Source organism: Carassius carassius, chromosome 36 (genome assembly GCF_963082965.1).
Source record: "Carassius carassius chromosome 36, fCarCar2.1, whole genome shotgun sequence".
Classification (NCBI taxonomy): domain Eukaryota; kingdom Metazoa; phylum Chordata; class Actinopteri; order Cypriniformes; family Cyprinidae; genus Carassius; species Carassius carassius.
Window position 1 is genome coordinate 1,976,210 of NC_081790.1, and position 26,447 is coordinate 2,002,656.

A 26,447-nucleotide genomic window follows, 5' to 3' on the forward strand; every position below is an offset into this window, starting at 1 on the left:
AAAACAAACACTGAAATATTGATCATCCTCAGAGGAGCAGAACAACACCTCTGTGAGTTTCTATATGAAGACCCGCTGCTGCTATTAATATTACAGTCAACACTGTATACTACACACACACTTACTCACTCACACACGCACGCACACACACACACTCATGCACAAACACACACACACACACGTGCACACTCACACACACTCACTCACACACACGCACACACATGCACGCACACACACACACACGCACGCACACACACACACGCACGCAAACACACACACACAAACACATACACACACACACATACACACACACACACACACACACACAAACACCCTCACGCACGCACACGCATACACACACACACACAAACACACACACGCATGCACGCGCACACACACAAACACACACACACACACGTTCTCTCTTACACACACACACACACACACATGCACGCACACATGCACACACACACACACACAAACACACACACACAAACACACACACACGCACGCACACGCACACACACACACACACACACACGTTCTCTCTTACACACACACACACACACACACTATATATCAGAAAACCAGCAGAATTACTAAAACTTTAACTAGAATTAAAATCAAAACAGAAAATATAAAAATACAAACAGATTCAAAATAATAACTATAATAATACCTTAATAATATTTAAAGAACACTGTTCTAATGTATTTTTAATGATTTTTCTCAAGTATATTTCAAACCTCAAACTTCATATCTTTTGTTAGTAAAGTGTGTTTATGTGTCTTTTTTTGCAATAAATAACACCCTTTAATATTTTATATCTCATACTGTGACATTTGAGCATTAAAAATACTGCTGTGACTGTATTTAGAGGACATTTATTGTGAAAGCAATATGAAAGAAACGGCTTTTCCATCCTAGAGGTGCCTAACATGGCTGCCGTCGATCTGTGTGTGTGTGTGTGTGTGTGTGTGTGTGTGTGTGTGCGTGTGTGTGTGATCAGCAGAATCAATACAGTGGTGCTGCATTCAAGGTGAAACCAAATCAAACTCTGATGAGGAACACAACAGACGCTCAACACAATACTCACACACACACACACACACACACACACACACACAGCTAAATCACAACTGTACACTCTCAAAGCGGTACACACAGTTGACAAATAAAATAAGAAAAATAATAAAAGTATTTTAAAAATCTGTCAAATTAAAAAACTAACTCGGAAATATTTAAACATTTAAAACATCTTTATTTTTATTTTTTTATATTTGAATAACTAAATATCCTTTTTATTTGTAGTTAATATATAGTAGTTTTACAATTTTATTTACTGTTCAGATTAATTTATAGTTACTTATACCAGAACAATATATTGTTATATATTATAAACTAGTTTTGTTCATAACAGAAGATAAAGTTTAAAATACACCTGGTTCAAATGTTAATCAAACTATTATTTCTTTATTTTGCTTGATGTTTTATAGCTTTTTCCGATGCATTTAATCCAATTGTGTTATTATTGTCATCTGTCAGTGTTTATAAGTCGGCTGTTTTCACAATAACATTACTGAGCACATACTGCCATCATTGTGACTCCTGCCATTATAATAGGAGAAAATGGCTCTGACGACCAGCCGTTTTGTAATATTTCACGTCAGATGCAATAAGCGACAGAACAAACGTCTTCGGGATGGATTACGCCGTCTCTGGTTATTGATTTATGAACTGTATCGACGGCGTATCTTTAATACCGGCCGATCTATCGTAATGCCATTGCACGTGAATCGCATTTGCTGCTCTCCAAACAAAATCAGCTAAAAAGGCCAGATGACTGCTCCGTTCCTCCGCGTATTTCCATCTGAAAAACGGCCGGATCGGGGCGGACAGATAACACAATTATCAAAGAGGAGAAAGCATCAATTAAACGGAGAGAGAGGGAGACGGAGAACAATGAGAAAGATGCAGCAGACGCTCCTTCACGCTGGGAAACGGATCAATAGCTTCATGCACTGCGACTCGCTCCGGCGTTCCTGCACCAGCCGCTCCGACATCATGGATTATCAGCTCCCATGATGCACTGCCTGCCTCGCCGGCCCATTGATCACCGATACGCAGGCAGGTAACATTTGAGAGCAGGGGATTGTGGGAAAGGATTGATCTCTGCTGCCCTACAGTGCAGGAGCAAGAAATCTCATGCTAGGAAACAAACACTGTTTTTGCTCTGCGCTTTACGCCCAAACAAAAGCAAACGCTCCGTTTTGTCGATTCAGGCTGTCGTTCTGTATTGCTGACCGGGAAACTTTTCATCCCGAGGACTCTTAAAACTTTAGATGAAAGAGCACTTCTAAGTGGTTGCTAGGGCAGTCTGGGTGGTTGCTAAGGTGACGCTAGGCAGTTGCTAGGGTTTTATGGGTGGTGCAAATGTTTGGTTTTGTCAACTCGACTTTAGTCTTTCTGTATTCCTGACCTGTTTCCTGGTTGCTAGGGTGTTGCCAGGAAGTTGCTATGGTATTTTGATTGGTTGCTAGGGTATCCTGGGTGGTTGCTAAGCAGTTGCTAGTGAGTTACGGGTGTCGCTAGGTGCAAATGCTCAGTTTTGGTCATTCTGTATTCCTGACCTGGTACCTGGTTACTAGGGTGTTGCCTGAAAGTTGCTAGGGTATTTTGAGTGGTTGCTAGGGTATCCTGGGTGGTTGCTAAGGTGTTGGTAGTCAGTTGCTTGGGTTTTATGGGTGGTGCAAATGTTTGGTTGTCAACTCGACTTTAGTCTTTCTGTATTCCTGACCTGATTCCTGGTTGCTAGGGTGTTGCCAGGAAGTTGCTATGGTATTTTGAGTGGTTGCTAGGGTATCCTGGGTGGTTGCTAAGCAGTTGCTAGTGAGTTACGGGTGTCGCTAGGTGCAAATGCTCAGTTTTGGTCATTCTGTATTCCTGACCTGGTACCTGGTTACTAGGGTGTTGCCTGAAAGTTTCTAGGGTATTTTGAATGGTTGCTAGGGCAGCCTGGGTGGTTGCTAAGGTGTTGCTAGGCAGTTGCTAGGGTTTTATGGGCGGTGCAAATGCTCGGTTTTGGTCTTTCTGTATTCCTGACCTGATTCCTGGTTGCTAGGGTGTTGCAAGGAAGTGTCTAGGGTATTTTGAGTGGTTGCTAAGCAGTTACTAGTGTGTTACTAGTGTGTTACGGGTGTTGCTAGGTGCAGTTGCTTGGGTTTTATGGGTGTTGCAAGGTGCCAATGTTATATTTTGTAAATTCAGTCTCAGTATTTCTTTATTCCTGACCACAAATCTATGTGTCCCAAGGATTCTAGGTAGTTGCTAGGGCTCTCTGGGTGGTTGCTAAGGTGTTGCTAGGCGGTTGCTAGGGTGGTAGGGGTGTTGCTATGTGCAAATGCTCAATTTGGTCAATTAAATTTCGACTTCTGCTTTCCTGACTGAGAATCTATTCGTCCCGAGGGCACTGGGTTGTTGCTAGGATATTGCTATGCTGTTGTTAGGGTGTTTCATTATTATATAATCATATTATTTTAAAATATGCTTTAACTGCTTAAATAATTATTATAGCTTTTTATAATTTATAGTAATCATGGTTTCTTATACCAATGCAATATAATTATATTTTAAAAGTTATGAAACACAATTATTATAAGAATATATATATATATATTATTTTGTGATTACATTATTATACATCATTATTTTATTATGATATAATTATTATTTAAAAAATATATATAAATTTACTGTTTCCTGAAAGAATTACTTCAAAGTTACCTATACCAGTGCAATACATTAAAATATTAAATATTACAGCTGTACAATATATATATATATATATTTAAATATAATACAATTATATTATTATATTAAAATGAAAGGTTAATATTTTGGTTTTGGGAGTCTCCAAAAACAGTTTGACATGCATGTAAGGTCAAAAAAACATTTTAATTGTCTTAAAATGTGCATTTATTTTTACTGTACTTGCTCATTGACTCCCAAATGGTTCTCTTAACGATTAATCTTTCCAAACCCCTCCTTTGAGTGACGCTAATCTTTAGTGATTTAGGCCTGATTGGTCTCATTTTAATGCCTTCTTGCCTGTAAAGCAGCGTTTGTGAGCGCAGTGCTGCTTTGTGTACAGCGTTAACAGGGAAAACGTTATTTTTAAGGCTCCAAAAGTGGCACTTAGTGACAAAGAATGAATTTGCATTTTCATTCAGACCAAGAAAAGACTAACAAGTGGGCGGGCAATATGCTAATGTTTCATGTTGACATCAACATGAAATGGCTTGGGATTCGTTTTAAAAACGACTCGTTTCAATGATTCAGAGTCGACTCTTTCTTTTGAGAGTCAATAACTTTAAACACTTTGCACTTTCAGATTTAAAACTTTGCAGGATGTTTTTATTCAAAATGATTTTTCAAAAATCCATAATAGAGGCATTTTTTATAATATAACCGTTTAATATGCTGTATAACTTTATAAATTGCTAGGGTACTTCGAGTGGTTGCTGGGGTATTCTGGGTGGTTGTCTTGGTCGATCTGAACCCGTGAGATTTTGGAAGACTTGATTGCTCATTTTAGGAAATAAAAATAAAGGAGCCCAAGTCAGAAGACTCTGAAGGTCTTGTGAAGCGTCCAGCGAGTGCAAACGCAATTTATTAGTGAGGAGGAAGAGGACGTGACCTTCTCCAGCCCTCGCTTCTAAAGGTTAAACACATTTTGATACTTTAAAATATAAACACACATGATCCAGGGCTCATATCTTGAGATTCCTAATCAACTACAGCGAGAGAACAACTGAGAATACAGAGCAGATTACAACCTTACTACCACACACACACACACACACACTCGCGCACACACACACACGCATACAAAAAAATAATAAAATCAAAATGGAAACTTTTTCACAGAACCGTGCAAAAGCAGCATGTTACAATGGTGAGGAAGTCATACTAAAAATATCTAGAATACTCATATCTGGTACAGGTTTTTATGCATACTTAATAGATTACACTATTAGGTTACTTTGTCCATCGCCCATTATAGATCAATTAACATAATATATAAAGGTGCAAAATGCATCTACTTACACATATTTGAGAATTGAGATATTTCATGTTATAGTTTGTAAATATTTAAAAAAAATGAAAACTAAATCTTCCATAAGCCTATATCAGGTATACATGTATAATATATATATATATATAGGACCGTGAAAAGTTTTAGTTTTCTTTCCCTTCCTGTATAAATTATTTTTTTTTTGCATATTTGTCATACTTAAAAGGTTCAGATAGTAAAATCTAATTTGAATATTACACAAAGATAATGCAAGCAAATACAAAATGCAGTTTTTAAATGATGATTACATTTATTAAAGGAAAAAATACTGTATAAACCTACCTGGCTCTATGTGAGAAGAAAAAAAAACCAAGTATATATTATATATATATGTGTGTGTGTGTGGCTGCTGTGTGTCATGACAGGCACCACAAAAATTATACATTAAACAGAATAAAGAGTGAAAAACAACATACATTCACCTTATTTATTTCTTAAATATTGACAGTATCTACAAAATTGTGGTGCATCTCTAATACTAGGAGTAACACACACACACACACACACACACACACACAGACAAAGTGTTTCTTCACAGTCAGTGCTTTCCTTACATTCTCTCCCTGTGTGTGTGTGTGTGTGTGTGTGTGTGTGATACAGAGAGAGAGAGAGAGAGAGAGACAGTTCAATAGCGCGACAGACGGCCGGTGTGTGTCCGTTGAGACTGGGGCTCGAGTGTCCATGATAAAAGAGTCCACAAAGCGATTGTGACCGCGTCTCTCTTCAATAAGAGCCCTCCTGCTCGCTGGCTTTCACACACGCCGCTATCAATAGGCCGAGGCGCTGAATAGCACAAACACTCTCTATTTGGCTTCCAGTCAATTAAGCTCTAAGCTGTCGGTAAACAGGACTTTTAACTTCCTTCCAAAAGGCCCGAAAAAATTGGAGACACGCGATTGCAGTAAAAAAAGAGACGAGGAGAAAGAAGAAAAACAAAGGCTCATTGTTTGTGGACAAGCGTGAATTACAGAGATTGAGGCCTGCACACACACACACCTTCATTAGTGAAACCGACCAACAAACACCACTAATATTATCCAAACCAAACTCAATCAACACATCATGATGGGTAAATCAAGTCCCGTCTTACATTATTAGACTGTTACACTCAGAAATCTGTCACACTGAGGACGTTAAATGGGTTAAAAATGACATCTGATGACAGAAAAACCAAACCACATTGACCACATTTCACATTAACAAAGTTAAACTGAGACTAACATATCAATATTTGCAGTTATTCAATTTACACTAAAACTCATATTAAAGAAAAACTAATACTAGACATGCACACTATATTTGTTTCAGCCATTTAAATTGGTTTCTTTAGATCAATAATAGAAATTATTTTTTATTTTCTTGGATAAATCTAGATTTTTTTAAATAATCATAAAAAAACATTATATTTTCCATCATATTATGTAAGCACTTATTAATCTTATGTCATACATTGAATAATTATTACATATATTTAACAATAATTATTATACAAGTAAATCATTATTTGTATATAAGAATTTATGATTTCTGTAGGATCATATGACACTGAAGACAGGAGGAATGATGCTGAAAAATCATAGAAATACATTACATTACAAAATATATTCACATAAAAAATACATATATATTTAATTCAAGAATATTTTACTGATTTTATTTGTATTTTTTTGTCAAATAAAAGCAGCCTCGGTGAGCAGACAACTTCTTTTGAAAACATCCAACAAAAAATATTACATAAAATTTTTATTTATTTATCTATTTGTTTTTTTAAATAAGTTTTTACATTTTTAACTTTTAATTTTGACATGTGCAAGATTGCATAAGTTCAATAAGTTACAAATGAGATTTTAAGAAGGAATAACCAAACCATTATTTCTCAGATCTTGTCAAAGCTGAAGCGTGGCACATTTGTGACAGAACAGAGATGTTTGCATGTGTGTCATCTGAAACATGTGTGAGAGGATCAGACACTGGACATGCTGCATGGAGGCACCAGAGTGTGTGTGTGTGTGTGTGTGTGGTAGGACAGACGTCCCCACAACTTCCAGTAAGGTAAAGCGCCGGTGGGTTGTGGGTGAGATCAATACTGTAGCTTCCAGCATCAGAGAGACAGACAGACAACACTGCAGATATGTAGACGACATAAACTGAGGATATGGTCAATATTACAGAGACTGCTGGCTGGTCTGGTTCAGTCCGGTCTGGACACTGGGGTCAGATGTCAATAAAGCCTTCAGTATCAAACCAGCTTTTATAAAACGCACTATTAACACTTTAAAGAAACATGTACAAAAGTTTGGGAACGGTAAGATTTTTTATGTTTTTTTTTTTTTTTTCAAATGTTACTTCTCACCAAGGCTGCATTTATTTGAAAAAAAAAAAAGTGAAATAATATTAAGATTTAAAATATCCCTTTTTAATGTGAATATATTTTGAAGTGTAATTTATTTCTGTGATGCTCCGCTGTATTTTCAGCATCATTCCTCCAGTCTTCAGTGTCACATGATCTTCAGAAATCATTCTCATATACTGATTTACTGCTCGAGAAACATTTCTGATTATTATTATTATTATTATTAGTGTTGTGCTGACCAATATTTGTGCAAACCATGATGCATTTTATTTTTCAGGATTCTTCTGTGAACAGAAAGTTCAAAAGAGCAGCATTCATTTGAAATAGAAATCTTTTGCAACATTATAAATGTCTGTACCGTCACTTCTGATCAATTTAAAGCATCCTTGATAAATAAAAGTATTACTGTATTGTGTCCTTGCTGAATAAAACCATTTTAAACGTCAATGTACAATTACAATTTTTAGTTTTCAATTAAAAATCATGCTGATCTATTATAAAACAGCATACAATAGATAACTTGCCAACAGTTTTCTGAAGTTAACTAGCAATTTCTAACTTTAAAAAATTTCAGTGTGAATTAAAAGCACACTTGTATGTTTGATCAGTGTTAGCGCTCCCAGCTGGTTAATCTAGTAAACCCGTTCATCAGATCTCCTGCACAAAGAGTGTTTGGGTGTCTGCTTCAGTGTCTCATGTCGTCTGAGTGGGAAACACAGTCTTTAGTCTCAGGCCTGAACAAAGTGTCAATTTTCCTCCTTTTAAAATGGTGCATTAGAAACAGACCTTCACCTCATAACACACTGAAAGCGTATGACACACACACACACACACTGTATTCCATTAAAACTGGGACATAAGTGGCCGTTTAAGGGAGTGAATCTCATCCAATTTAACATTCACAAAAGACGGTGGAGCTGCTCGAAGGAAAACAGCCTTGAAGACAGAAAAGCAAGACGATCAGCTCTAAAGCCACGATGGCTCTTTGAGGGTGTTTCTGCGATTGAATGATTTAAGAAAGAGTGAGAGAGAAAGAAGCGTTCTCTGTCTGAGATCAGGTGCTTTCTCGCTCCCTTTGAAGGGTAGCTCAGCCAAGAACAAAACTAAACTTGTTTCAAGCATGCAATAAAATGGAGAAATTTAGCACAATTTTTGTGCTGCTAAAGTATGACTTCAGAAAATCTGTTTTTTTTAGGATGATTTCTGGAGTTCAGAGCAGCTCTAGTCTCCATTCACTCTCACTGATGAACAGAGCAGCGTGAACATTCGGCTGAACATCTCATTTTGTGATTTACGTAAGAAGCCAGTCAAGTTTGAAACAACAAGAGGTAGAATAAATGATGACAATTTTAATTAGTAGGCAAACTTTCCCTGAATCAGTGGTTAGTATATTCATAAAAATAATATAGTAAATCAAAACATATAAGGATTTTATATATATTTTTATATATATATATATATATATATATATATATATATATATATTATATATATATATATATATATAACCGACTGGCTGAGGCCAGCCTAAAAAGATGCTCAGGACAGTTGACGGGCCACTGCTGTGCATCGTCGCTAAAGCTTATCTTTTTCACTTGTTTTTAAGCCTTACAGCTTGTCGATTTAAACATTAAAAGCATCCAAAAACAAGACGCAGAGAAGCTGAACAGAGTAGCTGGTTACTCGCGCGCTGTGTTCGGTGCACACGCGGAGAGAGAGCCGCGTATCACGGACAGCGACACTGAACCGAGCTCTCTTCTGCGAAGTTCTCCTCGAAGTCCCTCCTGCACCCGAACCAACATAATTATTTGAAGGTTGACCTTTTTTGTATTAAAAACACTTTTCTTTTATTGGTCGGATGAAATATGCTAATTTTTTGAGATTGGAATTTTGGGTTTTCATGAGCTGTATCCCAAAATCATCAGTATTGAAACAATAAAAGACCTGAAATATTTCAGTTGGTGTGCAATGAATCTAAAATATATGAAAGTTTAATTTTTATCATTACATTATGGAAAATAATGAACTATCACAATATGCAAATTTTTTGAGAAGGACCTGTATATATATGCAATAAGTGGGGTGAAATATAAACATATAATAATTAAATATATCAAGATGGCAGAATGATCATCTTTGGGTGAAATGTCTATTAAATATCAATAAGAAACGTAAGTAAATGCAAAAAATTTTTCAGATGATAATAAATAATGAAATAGAAGAAATATGCAAAAATATTAAATATATGGGGGTAAATATGCAAATAATCATGAAATAAATAGAGGCAAATCTGAAAACAAAATATAATATAAAAATCATAATATAAGGAAAATATGCAAAATACAATAACATTTTTTGAGGAAAATATGAAAAAAATACATGATTACAGATTGATCATTTTTGGGTGAACTGTCTCTTTAAGAATCAGAGAGAAGTTCCATCAGGCCACTTTAAACCAGGGAAGATTCAGAGCGAGTGCTGATGTCATCAGTATACTAGTGCAAACACAACAGAAGCACTGAACGAAATCAACCTGAACACACACACACACACACACACAGCCGATCAATCAATTCTGCAATCTAATTTTATCCTTTGCTCTTTTGCCTCTTTTTGCTGAATGGAAGCAATTCAGAAAGAGAAGATCAAGAGAAAGAAGGAAACAAAGAAAAAGAGATAAGGACGAAGTGATCAATAAACAACTTCTTCAGACAACTCACTTGACTATTTTGGCCCATCTGTTTACAGACATGCTCGCGCGCTCACACACACACACACACACACACACACACACACACACACACACACACACACACACACACACACACACACACACACACACACACACACACACACACACACACACACACTCTCTGTATGCTCGGGGCACATCTAGAGACGACTTCAATAAGAAAAAATGTATTTAAACAATAATTATTCAATAATAATACAATTAATTAAGAGAAAAATAATTTAAGACATGGAGGAAAATATGACGTGTGGAGACAAATATGCAAAAAAAATCATTTAATGTATATGGTAAATAAAGAAAAATATATATTTATAAAATGTGAAAATAAATGATGGAAAATATGTAAAAAAAGAAATCATGAAATATATGAGGGGGACTTAAAAAGTATGAGCTAAAATACGAACAATTATTAAAGATATATCTGTAAAAATATGAAAAAATTGAAGAATACATGGAATTAATATGTAAAAAAATAATGAAATTTATGGAATGAAATATGAAGAAAATAAAAAATAAACGGGTAAAATATGCATAAAAGTAAATGAACATATTTTGGTAGAAAATATGAAAGAAAAAATATAAGAAAAAACTAAAAATTTTATTTAAAAAAAACAAAAATCTTACTGCATTTATACATAATAATCAAAGGCTATGACACGACTATTTAGCTAGATCTGTGTGTGTGTGTGTTTGTGTGTGTGAGAGAGAGAGAGCAGGTGCAGTCTCTCTGTGTGTAGTCAACACTAGCTGGTGTTCAACTTTGTCAAATCAGTCAAAAAAGCGTCTATTAACCCCTGAGTGTGTGTGTGTGTGTGTGTGTGTGTGTTGCACCCAAGCAGGACCATCTGTCACCCCCTCCTGCCCCTGTCACCCCCCGTCCTCTGTTACCTCCTGATGGGAGCAGGCGAGCTGCTCTCTGGGCCGTTTCAGGGGGTTTAACCCTGCAATATCCTGCCAGCAAAAATAACGGCCCACCTCTCACCTCCACTCTACAGCGCTGTTCACTAGTGCTGATCAAACCTTAAAGTTTGTGTGTCCTAAAACACTCAGAACACCATAGCAACTGCATAGCAACAGCCTAAACACTCAAATCACCCTAGCAACTGCATAGCAACAGCCAGAACACTCAGAACACACTAGCAACTGCATAGCAACAGCAAGAACACTCAGAACACCCTAGCAACTGCATAGCAACAGACTAAACACTCAAAACACCCTAGCAACTGGATAGCAACAGACTAAACACTCAAAACACCCTAGCAACTGCATAGCAACAGACTAAACACTCAGAACACCCTAGCAACTGCATAGCAACAGACTAAGACTAAACACTCAAAACACCCTAGCAACTGCATAGCAACAGACTAAACACTCAGAACATCCTAGCAACTGCATAGCAACAGACTAAACACTCAGAACACCCCAGCAACTGCATAGCAACAGACTAAACACTCAAAACACCCCAGACTAAACACTCAGAAGACCCAAGACTAAACACTCAGAACACCCCAGCAACTGCATAGCAACAGACTAAACACTCAGAACACCCCAGCAACTGCATAGCAACAGACTAAACACTCAGAACACCCCAGCAACTGCATAGCAACAGACTAAACACTCAGAACACCCCAGCAACTGCATAGCAACAGACTAAACACTCAGAACACCCCAGCAACAGCATAGCAACAGACTAAACACTCAGAACACCCCAGTCTAAACACTAAGAACACCCCACCAACTGCATAGCAACAGACTAAACACTAAGAACACCCCAGCAACTGCATAGCAACAGACTAAACACTAAGAACACCCCAGCAACTGCATAGCAACAGACTAAACACTCAGAACACCCCAGCAACTGCATAGCAACAGACTAAACACTCAAAACACCCTAGCAACTGCATAGCAACAGACTAAACACTCAAAACACCCTAGCAACTGCATAGAAACAGCCGAAACACTCAAAACACCCTAGCAACTGCATAGCAACAGCCAAAACACTGAGAACACCCTAGCAACTGCATAGCAATAGTTAAAACACCCAAAACACCATAGCAACTGCATAGCAACAGCCAAAACATTAAGAACACCCTAGCAACTGCATAGCATTAGCCAAAACACTCAGAACACCCCAGCAACTGCGTAGCAACAGACTAAAACACACTCAAAATACCCTAGCAACTGCATAGCAACAGTATTAACACCATAGCAACTGCATTGCAACAGCCTTAACACTCAGAAGCCCTTAAAAACATCCTAAAAATACTCTACACAGCAACACACCTAAAAACAATATACCTTAGCAACAGTAGAGCAACAACCACTCAAAGCCCAAGCAACCGCATAGCAACAAATGCCAACTACATTCAATACTTTTACATGGTCAAACAAAAATAAGATTCCAAAACCAAAACAAAGGTAAAAAATAAAAAGCGCTCTTCTCTCAGTTTCCAGTAAGCTCTGATTCTCTTCACAGGTTTCTCTCTGGACATCAAAGCTGAATCTTTAATATCTGTCTGTCTGAATTTCCCCAGTGTGGATCCGCTGCACTAAATTATTAATGTTCATGTGTTTAATGATCTTGGAGGCTGTTCTCTATCTTAAGAACAACATTAATGTGCCATTATGACATCATCATCATCATCATCACATCTGAATCCAGATCAACATGTGACCGCTGAATACACTGATATTGTGTTATGCATGAGATCATTCTTAAAGGAACAGTGCACTCAATCTGCCCATTCAAGCTTCTGCATAGTCCGTTTCCAAATCATGATCCATCAACACATCATTTCTCGAAGAACATCAATCCAAACAACAAACCTCAAGGGTCTATCACTTCATAGAAAAATGAAGAATTCATCAATGAAAAAACTCATGAAGAAAGAGTCTGGAGAAACAGAAGGTGTTTGGTTTGGTGTTCTTGAAGGAATCACGTGATGATGATGATGCAGCAGCTGCTGGCTTATTCTTCATTTATTTGGGCTTTTATCGAGTCACTGTTCGTTTTACGAGGATCCAGAACAGCCTGAGGGCAAACGCTTTCCCTCACACACCCATAATGCGAACGGAGAACCTCCTGATGAACACACTCAACACAAATACACGGCTAAATCTGTCACGAGGTGGTTTCAGCTCTAGCTGATCTACGGGCTGTTAAAAGAAAACAATCTAGGGCGTTTGTGGGGGTCAAAGGTCAGAACATGAGCATAAACGCGATGGAAAGAAATCTGGCAGATTAAAGTTAAAAGTCCTGCACTCCGAAGAGATAAGAGATGACAGTTGAACAAAAAAAGAGCAGATACAATTATCAAAAAAAAGGGAAACTGAAACAAACTCAGACCATTAAAGCTATAATAGTAAATATAAATAACAGGATGAGACTCGAGACGGAAAAAGATGAGACCAGATGATTCATGAACAGATGAGAAGAGAGCCATGTTGAGAAAAAAGAACTGAAGTGAGATTATAGGTGAGATGATAAAATAATGAGAAACGGAGAGATTACAGAAGAACAGTAGAGAAGAAACAAATCAAAACAGGAGATGAGAAGAGAGAACAAAAGATGAGATGTGAAGAGATGAGGTGATACGAGAACAGAAGAAAGAAAGGAAGTGAAGAACCAAGCCAAGTGAAGAGCCTGACAGGTGTCGTGACCTCTGACCTTTGACCTCTGAGAGGTTGCAGTGCTCTTCTCTGTCGTTCTGAGCCCTGAGCGAACACACAGAACCGGTTTGAGACAGCGACTAAGCGCAGTGCATCAGCGCTGTCACGTTTGTAAAATGATCATGTATTTGTAAAGAGGTTACGTAGCGCTAACGTGATTGTGTGTTTGTAGACGGAGAGCTGAATTCTGTGCAGTTGTGGCTCCTCGCTGAGGAGTTCTCCATCTCTGTCACGTTTAGGTGGACGACTCATCAGTCCTGGGAAATATTTGACGTCCAAACACATAGTAAAAAAAAAAAAAAAAGCTTTCACAACACAAATGAAAACACACACACAGCGGCTCTGCTCTGCTCCGCCCACTTCCTGTAATGGTAATCAAACATCATGACATCCGAGGAGGGGGTGGATTCACTCTGACCTTTGACCTCTCCAGCTACTAATATGACAGTGAGCTGGTTTTGGGACTGACCGCATCTCCCACACACTCACATTTTTCTCTTTCACTACTAAATCTTGCAGTACAACACAGACATCGAGAGATGAAATGGAAAAGTTTGGCGAAATTGACATACTGTATGTGACCCTGGAGCACAAAATCAGTCAATGTTTTTTTTTTTTTTTTTTTTTGAGATTCATACATAATTTGAACGCTGAATAAATAAGCTTTCTACTGATGTATGGTTTGTTAGGATCTGACTATATTTGGAACAACTATTTAAAAATCTGGAATCTAAGAGTGCAGAAAAAATCTTAATATTGAGGAAAATTAGCTTTAAAGTTGTTCAAATGAAGTTCTTAGCAATGCATATTACTAATCAAAAATTAAGTTTTTTTATATTTATGGTAGGAAATTTACAAAATATCTTCATGGAGCATGATCTTTACTTAATATCCTAATGATTTTTGGCATAAAAGAAAAATCGATCATTTTGACTCACACAATGTATTTTTGGCTATTGATACAAATACCCCAGAGACTTCAGACTGCTTTTGTGCTCAGGGTCACATATGCAGGGATAAACAGCCATGCAAAACAAATTTCTGAATCATTATTTTCCTGTAAATCTGCTTTCAAAAAATCTGTATTGTATAAAGTGCTATGTAAATAATGGTGACTTGACTTGGATTATATTAAAATAGTGTTTGAAAATAACAGTGACTTGGGGCAAAAATGTCACCAAAATAAACAAAAATGCCTCACTAACTGATGATATTGCACAAACTAAATCTATTACAGCTCTAGCGGTTAAAAGGAAATGTGAATATTATTGAAAGCGTGAATTTGCATCATTATGTGTAGATTTGTTCATGTTGCATCAGATTTCTTTACAGGTTTCTGCAGCATTGAGCATCAATTGTGTTATTTTAGCATTATTGATATTCTATTACAGTTTTTATTAATATTTTGCATTAGATTTTTTTTTCATTTGCTATGTGCTTGCTTATGTCAATTTGTGTTAGTATTACGTCATTATTAGTAGTATTTTTGTTCTTTTTAAATATGATCTAATAAGTTTTTTATTTCTTTCAGTAATTTTTGTGCTTAAATGTCGCTTTCAAATGTTTCATCTAATATTTGTATCTTATTTTTTTCATCTTTACTTCAATGAACAAAACTGTTTTTTAATTTGTTTCAACCCATTTCAATCACATACAATTCTGCTGAATTCACTGAAGGGTTGTTCACGCAAAATAATGTTACGCGTTTTGGCCATTTATTTATACGACAGTGGAATTGTGGGAGGCTGAAAATGTCAACGTTTGAAAACAGACTTCAAAGTGCAAGTTTTTGAAAACAATACCATCATTGTTTCGGTGTAAACTACGAAAACACACATCTGTGAATCATGAGCATGTATATTGCATATCGCCAACTACTGGCCTAGCATGTAAAATGCAGCGTTTTTTGTCGTTTTCGCAAATTGTCCTCTATATGCAAAATTTTTCAAAAACACAACAGAAAAACTTTTTTTCTGTTTTGTCCGTGCAGTAAAAATGACGTGCCGTTTCCCCCAAAACATAAAAATGTTAACTTTTTTAATCAATCTGAGATCGATCAATAATAAACACGAAAAACCAGTGTTGGGGGTAATGCATTAAAAATAATGAAAAAAATTTTTCAAGTAACTAGTAAAGTAATGCATAACTTTTTAATTTACGAGAAAATATATTTTATCTTCAGAGTTACTTTTTCAAATAGTTAACTGATTTAGATTCAGATTTAGTTTTCCTCAAAATTAATAAAAACCGTTAAAGCAACTCAGAATATGATAAATATGATAAATAATACAAATATCCTTCATGTATTAATCCCATTTTATTAATCAATATGCCCCAGATCTTTGAAGATCCAAATCAACCTTAAATAAGCAGCAAAAATTACACAAGATTAATTAACATTTCTGCTTTCTTATTGCTGAAGAGTGTTAAACTTTCCTCTTCAGTGTTTTACCGTACAGATGTGAATTTACGTTTCCTTCACCCCGAGGCTTTTGATGTGAAAGAGCTTTTAAATTTGCCAAAAATATAACTTATATTAAAAGCAAACAAGCGAGCCCAGCCCAGATTTAAAAAGTAATGCAAAAATAACATTAAGCATTACTTTCAATAAAAAGTAACTAAGTAACGTAATTAGTTACTTTATTTTAATGCATTACTTTTAAAAGTAACTTTCCCCAACACTGCGAAACTCACACACAAAACTGACATGCAGACACAAGAAAGATGTTTATAAAGTCACAGTTCTCATGCACGTCAGTACTGTTTAGCTGGTGGAGGAGGATTAACAGGAAACACTTTCATCACATTAAGGTGAGACACTGTTTATCTCTCCATCGATCCTCTCTCTATCCAAACACCCTTCTATCCAGTGTGAAAACCTACAATAATGAGGCAGTTTAGGTCTGTAATTCCCAATGAAAGAAACCTGTAGACTTGAGTTTATCCTTGTGAACTGATGCGATTTCCACATGCATTTGTACTGAATCATATAAATCTGAACAAAACAGAAGTACTTTGTAAAGCCATGCTATCTTGCACACACGTCTGTAAAGCAATCACTGTTTCTAGCACTACTGAAAGTCCAGTCGGCTCTCTGCATCCAGTCAATAACACAGACATGCTTGACGATTTATCATTTTCTACTCTCATTTTTCACTTATTGACATTGTTTTTCCATTTATTCTGCAGAATTAAATCAGGCGAACCATCCGAGTCGAGGGCTGCCTGTGTCACACACAGTCTTACTAAAATCTTGCGTCTTTTACAGATTAATAAAGAGCAGTTTTGAGCATATTGTATGCTTTTTAATCTATTTATATCCTAATCTAGTTGTCTAATAAACCTGGCATTGTATATTACAAATATTGTTGGCTCTTTGATGAATTGCTTTTGCTTCTCTTTTGTAAATTGCTTTGAAATAAAGCGTCTGATAAATTCATAATATATATATATAGGAGGGTTTCTATCACTAACTAAAAATAAATAAATAAATATGAAATAACACCATTAAAAAACACTTTGTCACCTGAAATAAAATAAATATTAACTTATATACATTTTTATTTAATTTGATGTACTCAAATAGCTAAAATCAAAACTGAAATAAGAAGGTTTTCAATAACAAGCTGGAGTGAAAACATAACTATATCATTAAATTAAAAATTAATGTGTTGAGCAAATTGAGTGAATTTGTTTTGTCTAAATGAAATTAATTTTGGTTTCGATAAATTTCAGTGCATTTGTATTTAAGTACCATTATATATATATATATATATATATAAAATTCATTTTTATTTTAGAATTTTCTGCCCTGCAAAAAATTGTCATTTCTGTTTTTTTTTATAAATATGTTTATATAGTTTTCATAAATTTTTACATTTCAATTTTATTTAGTTATTTTAGTATATCATGCCAAACTAAATTTTATTTCAAGTATTTATTTTTTATTTTTATTTTTATATTCTTTAGTTTACTATAACAGAAATCGCAGCAATATTGATATATATATATATAAACCGCATTATCACTGTGATAATTAAAGGGGTTTTCAGGAATTTGGTACTTTGGGAACACATTCATACCTGCAGTGATGTCATCATCCGTCACGTCCATCTCTTCCTCTGGAGCTTTGGTCTCGGTGGGCGGGGCTTCAGCAGGGGGCGGGGCCGGCTGGCCGGACTCGGGGGCGGTTCCCGCTGCAAACAAACCAATCACAGAGTGAAAATCCAGCTGTTGCCGCTGCGACTAAACAGCATTTTTCTTGTCGCCTCTTTTCCACAAACCTCGTTAAAAAGCTCATCAGGGTTTATTGGTGCTTTGCATTATCAAGGCTTTATTAAGCTTTAGCGCCTGATTACCGCCATTTCCATTCGGTGCCTTCATTCGGCGCTTATCCTGGAATTACCAATTAAAATAAGCTTTTCATTAAAGAGGCTGCAAATGAATCAATGCTGCTTAAAGGTGAGAATGAGCTAATCTAGACGGTGCGCTAATTAATGAGACCCCCAGACCCCCGCCAACCCTCGACGGAGAGAGAAACCGGACTGAGCTTTAAACTCTGTCAGACTGATCACGATCTGACTGACAGAAGAGAGAGAAAAACAATCCCACACTGACAGGCCCACGCAATGAGAGATATCTGCATTAACACAGGCGACAAATAATCGCTACTTTTGTATTTTTATCATTAAATGAAAAGCAAAGTAAAATCTAAATAATACATACATTTCATTCTCATTATTGCAATGTGAAAAAACTTTACCTAAACTGAAAGTATTTATACTTGATTTGACCTTAATTTGAGCTGATTTAAAGAAAATGTCATATTAAAGAGAATAAAATAATCAACACTGACATAACTTAAGTTTATTATTATTATTTTTCATGTACAAGACTGACTATTCCATGTGTGTAATTGATATTAAATGAAAAAGTGAAACTGAAATAAAATAAGTTGAAGTGCTGAAGTTAATAAAACTAATAATACAAGCTAAATATACAATTGAAAAGCTTTTAAAGAAATAAATAAGTTATTAAAATAAAAAAACTACCATTATTATCATTATATTAGTTTTCATTTTAATCAGTGCTTTAGTAATTTTGTTGAGCTTGTCATTTTTAATTCTTTAAATGTCTATATAGTTTATTTGTATTTAGTTATTATTATAATTTTTTTGTTTTTTATTATTTCATTTAGTTAGTTTAGTAATTATAATTATTAAATATAATTATTCTTATTCAGTTAAACTAAATAAAAAAGCTACCTTCCCTAGATAAAATAAATTAAAGTTTAGTCCAGTCTATGTATCTATGTATGTATGTGTGTGTGTGTTTTTATGTTATATATACATGATATAAATATATATATATATATATATATATATATATAAAACATAAACACACACACACACTAACTAATATATTTTGGTTTTTATGGTTTTAGCTTTAGTTACCTATAATAACACTGGGACAAACAGGTGCAAGATCAGACTCCCAAGTAAATTAAGTCTAATATTAAAATTAATTCTAAGGGAGCATCATAATGACATTGCATTTTATTAACAGAAAAGGCAATCCCACAATGCATAGCAACCATATCCGAGAATAAAATCGACCCAATATGACAATCACGTTTAAATAGAAATTCCATTTGATCATAAAAGTAACATTTAAATAGTTACAGTTGAACATATTTGGAACACATTTGCAACATTAGATGTTCCGAAACACTCACTTAAGAGGCTCCAATCTCAAAGGTCGAAAATAAAAGATGGCTTCTTAGCGCTTATTAGTGTATTCCTGACCTGAACATGAATTACAGGACGTCACCACAGTGTTTGATTTGTTAAGCGTGATAATGAGAGACAGACGCTTCACGAGTGTTCGGTTTTGACGGCTTGAGCTGTGATTGTGAGTTTTGTATGTCTTCAGTGAGGCATATAAACACAAGACGACTTCACAGCGTGATATCAACACACACACACACACACACACACACAGAACAGCTCATAATTCAGAGATGCTGTGTCGGTTGGGCGAAATCGGCCTCCAGCAAGGTCAAACGGCCGTGTCAAGCTTGACACACTGCTTCCAGCCGGCCTTGTTAACCCCATCCACCCATCCATCCTCCCTCTGCTTCCACCCGTTGTGTGCTCACAGGGGACGGTCTCAGATTCAGATCAGCTTCTCAGCACCTGACTGTGATTTCATACACACGCCACACACCGACCACATCATGACCACCAGCATGACAACGTTACAGGAACACAAGGACACAACGAAAACACAATGGAGTGAGAGACCGCTTCCTCTCTTTATCCGAGACAAAACATGATTCAAGTTTGTGCTGGAATGCTTTCTGAGCCTCTTCACAAGGTTCGTCATTCATTTCAGATCATAAAAATACATTAGGTTTTTAAATGTAACTAAAGAAAGAAAAAAAAAGTATCCAAAAGCAACCATTCAAAAGGTTTAATTTTATCATAAATTTGTGCTGTGAATTTTTATGCTTATTAAAGTATTGTATTTCCATACTTAAATTATATACTAGAGAATGCAGAATTAAAAATATATATATAAAAAATAATAATATATCACAATATTACATTTTTTTCTGTATTTTTGATCAAATAAATGCAGGCTTGATGAGCAGAAGAAACTTCTTTCAAAAACATTAAAAATAGTAATGTTTCCAAACTTTTGGTCTGTACTGTATATATATATATATATATATATATATGTAAAGGGAATGGAGACTACATCTGTCAAGCTTCAAAAAAGACTAAAATAAAACAGGCCCTATGCATTATATTCCAAACTTTATGAGGTCATATGATGACTTTATCAGGATTCACACTTAATACATCATACATCAATCCAGATTCACTACCAGTAATACCAAAAGGCATTACTTTAGCATCTCATAAATGATCATAATGCATTATGCATTAAGAATTACTGCATTCAGAATGAGCATAATGCAGGGAAGCGTTAAGAATAAGAATGGTTTGTGTTTTTACAGTCTGAGGCAGAGACTGAACTCTTCTGAAGGTAACTGACAGCTCGTCACGGATGCTGTCGATAGAGCTTAAGTTGTAAATAACCCAGAATATTCCTTGAAGATAAACGGCTGGTCTGGAGGGTTTTTAGCGCGAGTGTGTGTGTGTGTGTATGGCGTTCAGCCTCAGGGTGTGTGTGCGCGAGCTGTGTGGGATTATAGAGGCACATCCGCAGGCCGGAGCGCTCTCTCACGGAAGAACCGCCCGAGGCCTGGTTTAATCACCCGCTCATCCGTCCCTCCCACCGCTCATCACCCCAGGGGATGCTGGGAAGGGTAAATCCCAGCCCTCAACATCCTAACAGGGGAGCCAGGCTTCAGGAGCGAAGGTGAGGGAGAGGAAGAGGAGGCGTGTGAATGAACAGATAGAACAAGTCAAGGAACTAATAAAATACAAGAAAAAAATAAAACTAAGAATAGAATAAAAAATGGACAAAAACAATTCAAAATAAATTCAAAGGAATATTCAAAGAAACAAAAAAAATATAAAGTATAAAGTTGAAATATATAAATAAATTTTAAAAAGCATATTTCTATATATATATATGAATATATAATAAACAATCAAATCTAAAAATCTAAAATAAATACAATAAAAAATCCTATTAAAAATTAAATAGATTGAAAGACAAGTTCAAAGGAGAATTAAACAAATATAATTTTACATCTAAAAGAAAACATAAAAGAAAAAGTAAAAATAAAACAGCTCAAATAAGATAAAAGAAAAGAAAGAGAAAATTAAATATATTAAAAAAAAATAATAAACGTTACGATATAAAATGAATAACATATAAAATGCAAAAATAAAACAAAGGAAAAATAAAACTTTTTTTTTTTAAATAAAAAAAAATAAAAATATCCAATAAAATAAAATACATAAAAGAAAAAGAAAAAGTCAAAAATATTATCATCAAATATTAATGATTGTGATATCAAAGGTGTTGGAATAGTTTCAGTAACAAGAATTCTGAAAAGTTACAAGTGTTGGAGGAAGGGTGAGAGAACGAAAGATGAGGAAAAATAGACCGCAGTCATTCATTCATTCAGATGATCAAGGACACAACAGCTGCCTGAGCGAGTGTGTGTGTGTGTGTGTGTGTGTAAGTGAAGTTCATGGAGGTCTCCTTAATGAAGTGATGGGTGAATAGAACCCAGAACAGAGGATCACACACATACACACACACAGTCAAGCATGAAGTCTAGTCCCCTCTGCAGTCTAGAAACTAAAATTAAAACCATAAAATAAAATTTTAAATACAGTAAAATGTGAAATATTATTATCATTTCAAATAACTATTTTCTGTGTGAATATCTGTTAAAGTGTAATTTATTTCTGTGATGCTCCGCTGTATTTTCAGCATCATTCCTCCAGTCTTCAGTGTCACATGATCTTCAGAAATCAGAATAATAACTGATTTACTGCTCGAGAAACATTTCTGATTATCGAGGTTGAAAACTATATTTGTGCTAAATATAATATTGAACCCATGACAAAACCCCCAGAATGCACCTGTCTGGCTTTCATTGCGTGTGTGTGGTTTATGCCGCATGTTTTTGTGAACAGGAAAAGGTCATTTATTCATTTCCAGAGCAGCTAATGCCCAGCATGCATCGGTGTTGTTTCTGTGAGAGCGAGAGCTGACCTTTAACTGGAATAGAGGCACAGATTCGCTTAAAAACCTTTCTGTCTGACTGCAAATCAAAAGCTGTTGGGCCGGAGACTCACGACGCACACATCGAAATCAGTCTGTGTTTATGACTCAGAAATATGAAGAGTAAAATGTGCCACTGAACACCTGACTCACAGACACACAGATTTATAAACCAGGGAGTGAATCTAAATTAGTTTCTGAGGGAACTGACAGCAGGAGAATATTATATATAAAAATATTCCGTTTTTTAAGACAAAATGTCAGATATTGTGATTTTAATTTGTTCAAGATGTGATGCTTTTTGCACCAGATTATTTCAATTTTCTGATTTGCATGCAAAAAATATACAATTATTGACTAGATTTGACTTTAATATAACACTTTCTCCTCTATTAAATTATGCAATAATTTGCAAACTGAAAACCATTAGTTCATTACTAAATGTGTAATTAATTTCACATTCAATGTTATTATACATCAAATTATAAGCACTTTGAAAAAAATAAAAAAATAAATAAAAATTATCTGTAAAAGGCATTTAACAATTTCACACACAAAAAAAAAACAAAAAAAAAAAAAGTGCACAAACAAATAAAAACATTTCTCAATATTTGCAAATATTGCTGAATAATACCCAGTGATGTACGACCAAACGCCAGACGCTGTGATTTAATTTGTTCTCATTATAATGTCAAATCAAGTGCACATTTTTATCTGAATCATTGAATCGGTTTCCTTTCCCTGTTTTACATGCTGTAACTAAAAACAAAATGCAATTATCGACTAGATTTTCATTTAATGTAATACTCTTTCCTCATTTTAACATCTGCAAAGTGGAAACCTTATAAATTATTACTACATTTATAATTAAATTCATTAAATTAGTTGTACTATTCTCCAATAAAATGTAGTCTCTACAGCTAAACGCATGATCTGAGGAATCGAGGATGTGTCTCATGTTTAATTTTAATACTCCTAAAACTAACTCTGAGGAACAGTAACAGAAAAGACAGTCGTGGCATTACACACTCGATAACTGTGAGTGTGTGTGTGTGTGTGTGTGTGTGTGTGTGTGTGTGTCCACTGCGTCCACAGTCAGCTGTCTTCTAAGAGCACATCTAAACTGGAATTGCTGATTTGTAATACATACTTCACAATCACGTTTTTAGTTGAGTGACTATCATTTTTAAGATTATCTATAGTAGGGTACAACGGGTCTAAAGGCGCTAAAAAATACAATAAAATCTATAAAAATATGAAATATTATTATAATTTAAAATAACAGTTTTCTATGTGAAATCTGTTAAACTGTAATTTATTTCTGTGATGCACAGCTGTATTTTCAGCATCATTCCTCCAGTCTTCAGTGTCTGATTATTTCTGAATATTATCAATGTTGAAAACCCAATAAGTTTGTGAAAGCCGACAAAAAAGAACAGCATTAATTTGAAATAGAAATCTTTTGACATTATAAATGTCCTTAAACTGTCAATTTATGTGCCCATTTAAAAAAAATAAACACTAATCTTAATTGCTTTAAATTTGAACCAAACAGATTTCTGTCCAATCAGACGCTCTGTAGAATGAAAATGTCCCCGCCCCTAAAACTAACTGCCAATCACGAGCAAGCAACGGAACTAGATCAAAACGTCCCGTTTCAATGAGAAAAACATGAAGACAGGGGTAAAACTGTGCTCAACTCTTTCTTAAAAAGCATAAAGTAGGAAAACAAAGAGCAGAGCGCACACCTGAGACTGAACTGATGAGAACAAACCCGAAGCAGAATGTTTGAGGGACATCAATACAACACAAACACTCAAACAAGACCTGCGGGAGGATCGAACTCGGGTCTGGAGCAAACAATCGAAGCCAGTGTGAACACAGCCGCAGACACACCTTGTGTTCTCACCGCAGGGAAACCAAACCCAACACTCAAAGATTCATGATTCACGAGCAGCAGATCTGTGAGCCACTGCATCCACATCCTTTAAAGATGCATCTGACTTCCTGTGTGTGCCAGGAAGTACAAAACACACTTCCACTCGAAGAACTAAGGGATGTACTGGGATTATGACAAGTTGTTACAGAAATAAATAAAAGTTTAAGACAATAGGACAAACAAAATACAAAGAAGCTACATTTAATTATTGAATTGATTTTATTTTATTTATTTATATTTAGATAAATTAATCAAAATTCTATATTCATTTATTTTATAAATATTTATTTTAATATAAATAAAAAATATTATATAACATAAATTATATAAATAAATGTAAAAAATGAACACTGTATTTATATATACATATTAACGTGTGTTTTAAATGATAAATCAATAAATAGTATAGACAGAGAGAGAAGAGATCAAATATTGCTATAGTTAATGAATACAAGTTATATTTACTGATTTAATCCCTGCCTTGGTTATGTTTATTTGTTTTGATGCTTTATAATACATCTTGTGTGAAATGTGTTTATTATTTGAGCACTTGATATGACAGAAGACACTTACGAGAGCTGACCACGTCCACATACTGCGGCAGATACGGAGCCCACATGTCAATGGTGTCCTTTCGGCCCGACTGACCGATCCGCCGCAGTTCAGCCAACAGCAGCGCCTGGGCCGCCTCTCGAACCTGCAGCACACACACACACACACACACGCGTCAGGTTTACACACCGACACCGCAGCGCTCTGCACACCACAGACCGCTGAGATGAAGCCGCAAATAAAGCTGACGCCTGAAAGCAGCCGGAGGAGCCATTGAGAGACGGAGCGTGGCTTTGTCCCGCGGGGTTAGCAGGTGCTCGAGCTGCCAGAGACCAGTGAAAGACACACAGAGAGTCACCCTCAGAGGAAGAGGATTAAAGATGCTTAACAGAGCGTCTCTTTCTTTTCTTTCTCTGTCTGTCTTTCTTCATTTCTCTCTCAGTGTGGCGTATGACACCTCTGCAGTCACACACACGCACGCACGCACGCACACGGAGACACACACGGAGAGAAACACACACACACACACACACACACACGGACAGATACACACACACAAACAAACACACAGATACATACACACACACACACACACACACACAAACACACACACACATGGACAGACATGCACTCACACACACACACACACACACACACACACACACACACACACACACACACACATAAACACACAGATACATACACACACACACACACACACATACACACAGACAGACACACACACACATGGACAGACATGCACTCACACACACACACACACACACACACACACACACACACACACACACACACATAAACACACAGATACATACACACACACACACACACACACATACACACAGACAGACACACACACACACGGACAGACATGCACTCACACACACACACACACACACAGAGATACACACACACACACACACACATACACACAGACAGACAGACACACACACGGACAGACAGACACACACACACACACACACACACACACGGACAGACATGCACTCACACACACACACAGATACACAGACAGACACACACACACACGGACAGACATGCACTCACACACACACACACACACAGACAAACACACACATACACACAAACACACACACACACATGGACAGACATGCACTCACACACACACACACACACACATAAACACACAGATACATACACACACACACATACATACACACAGACAGACACACACACACACACACACAGAGATACACACACACACATATACACACAGACAGACAGACACACACACGGACAGACAGACACACACACACACACACACACACACACACGGACAGAC

General features: G+C 36.0%; 1 protein-coding gene across 2 annotated transcripts in view; it reads right to left on the reverse strand.

Annotated features, from left to right (window-relative positions):
• The window catches only part of LOC132116886 (WD repeat-containing protein 7), a 119,162-nt gene that overhangs the window by 37,282 nt on the left and 55,433 nt on the right, over positions 1–26,447 (reverse strand). For both annotated transcript variants that reach the window (XM_059525753.1, XM_059525752.1), the window contains 2 exons: positions 25,130–25,253; positions 17,991–18,104 (listed from right to left, as the gene is read on the reverse strand). In XM_059525753.1, coding sequence (XP_059381736.1) covers positions 17,991–18,104; positions 25,130–25,253 — 238 coding nt within the window. The remainder of the gene's footprint in view (positions 1–17,990; positions 18,105–25,129; positions 25,254–26,447) is intronic.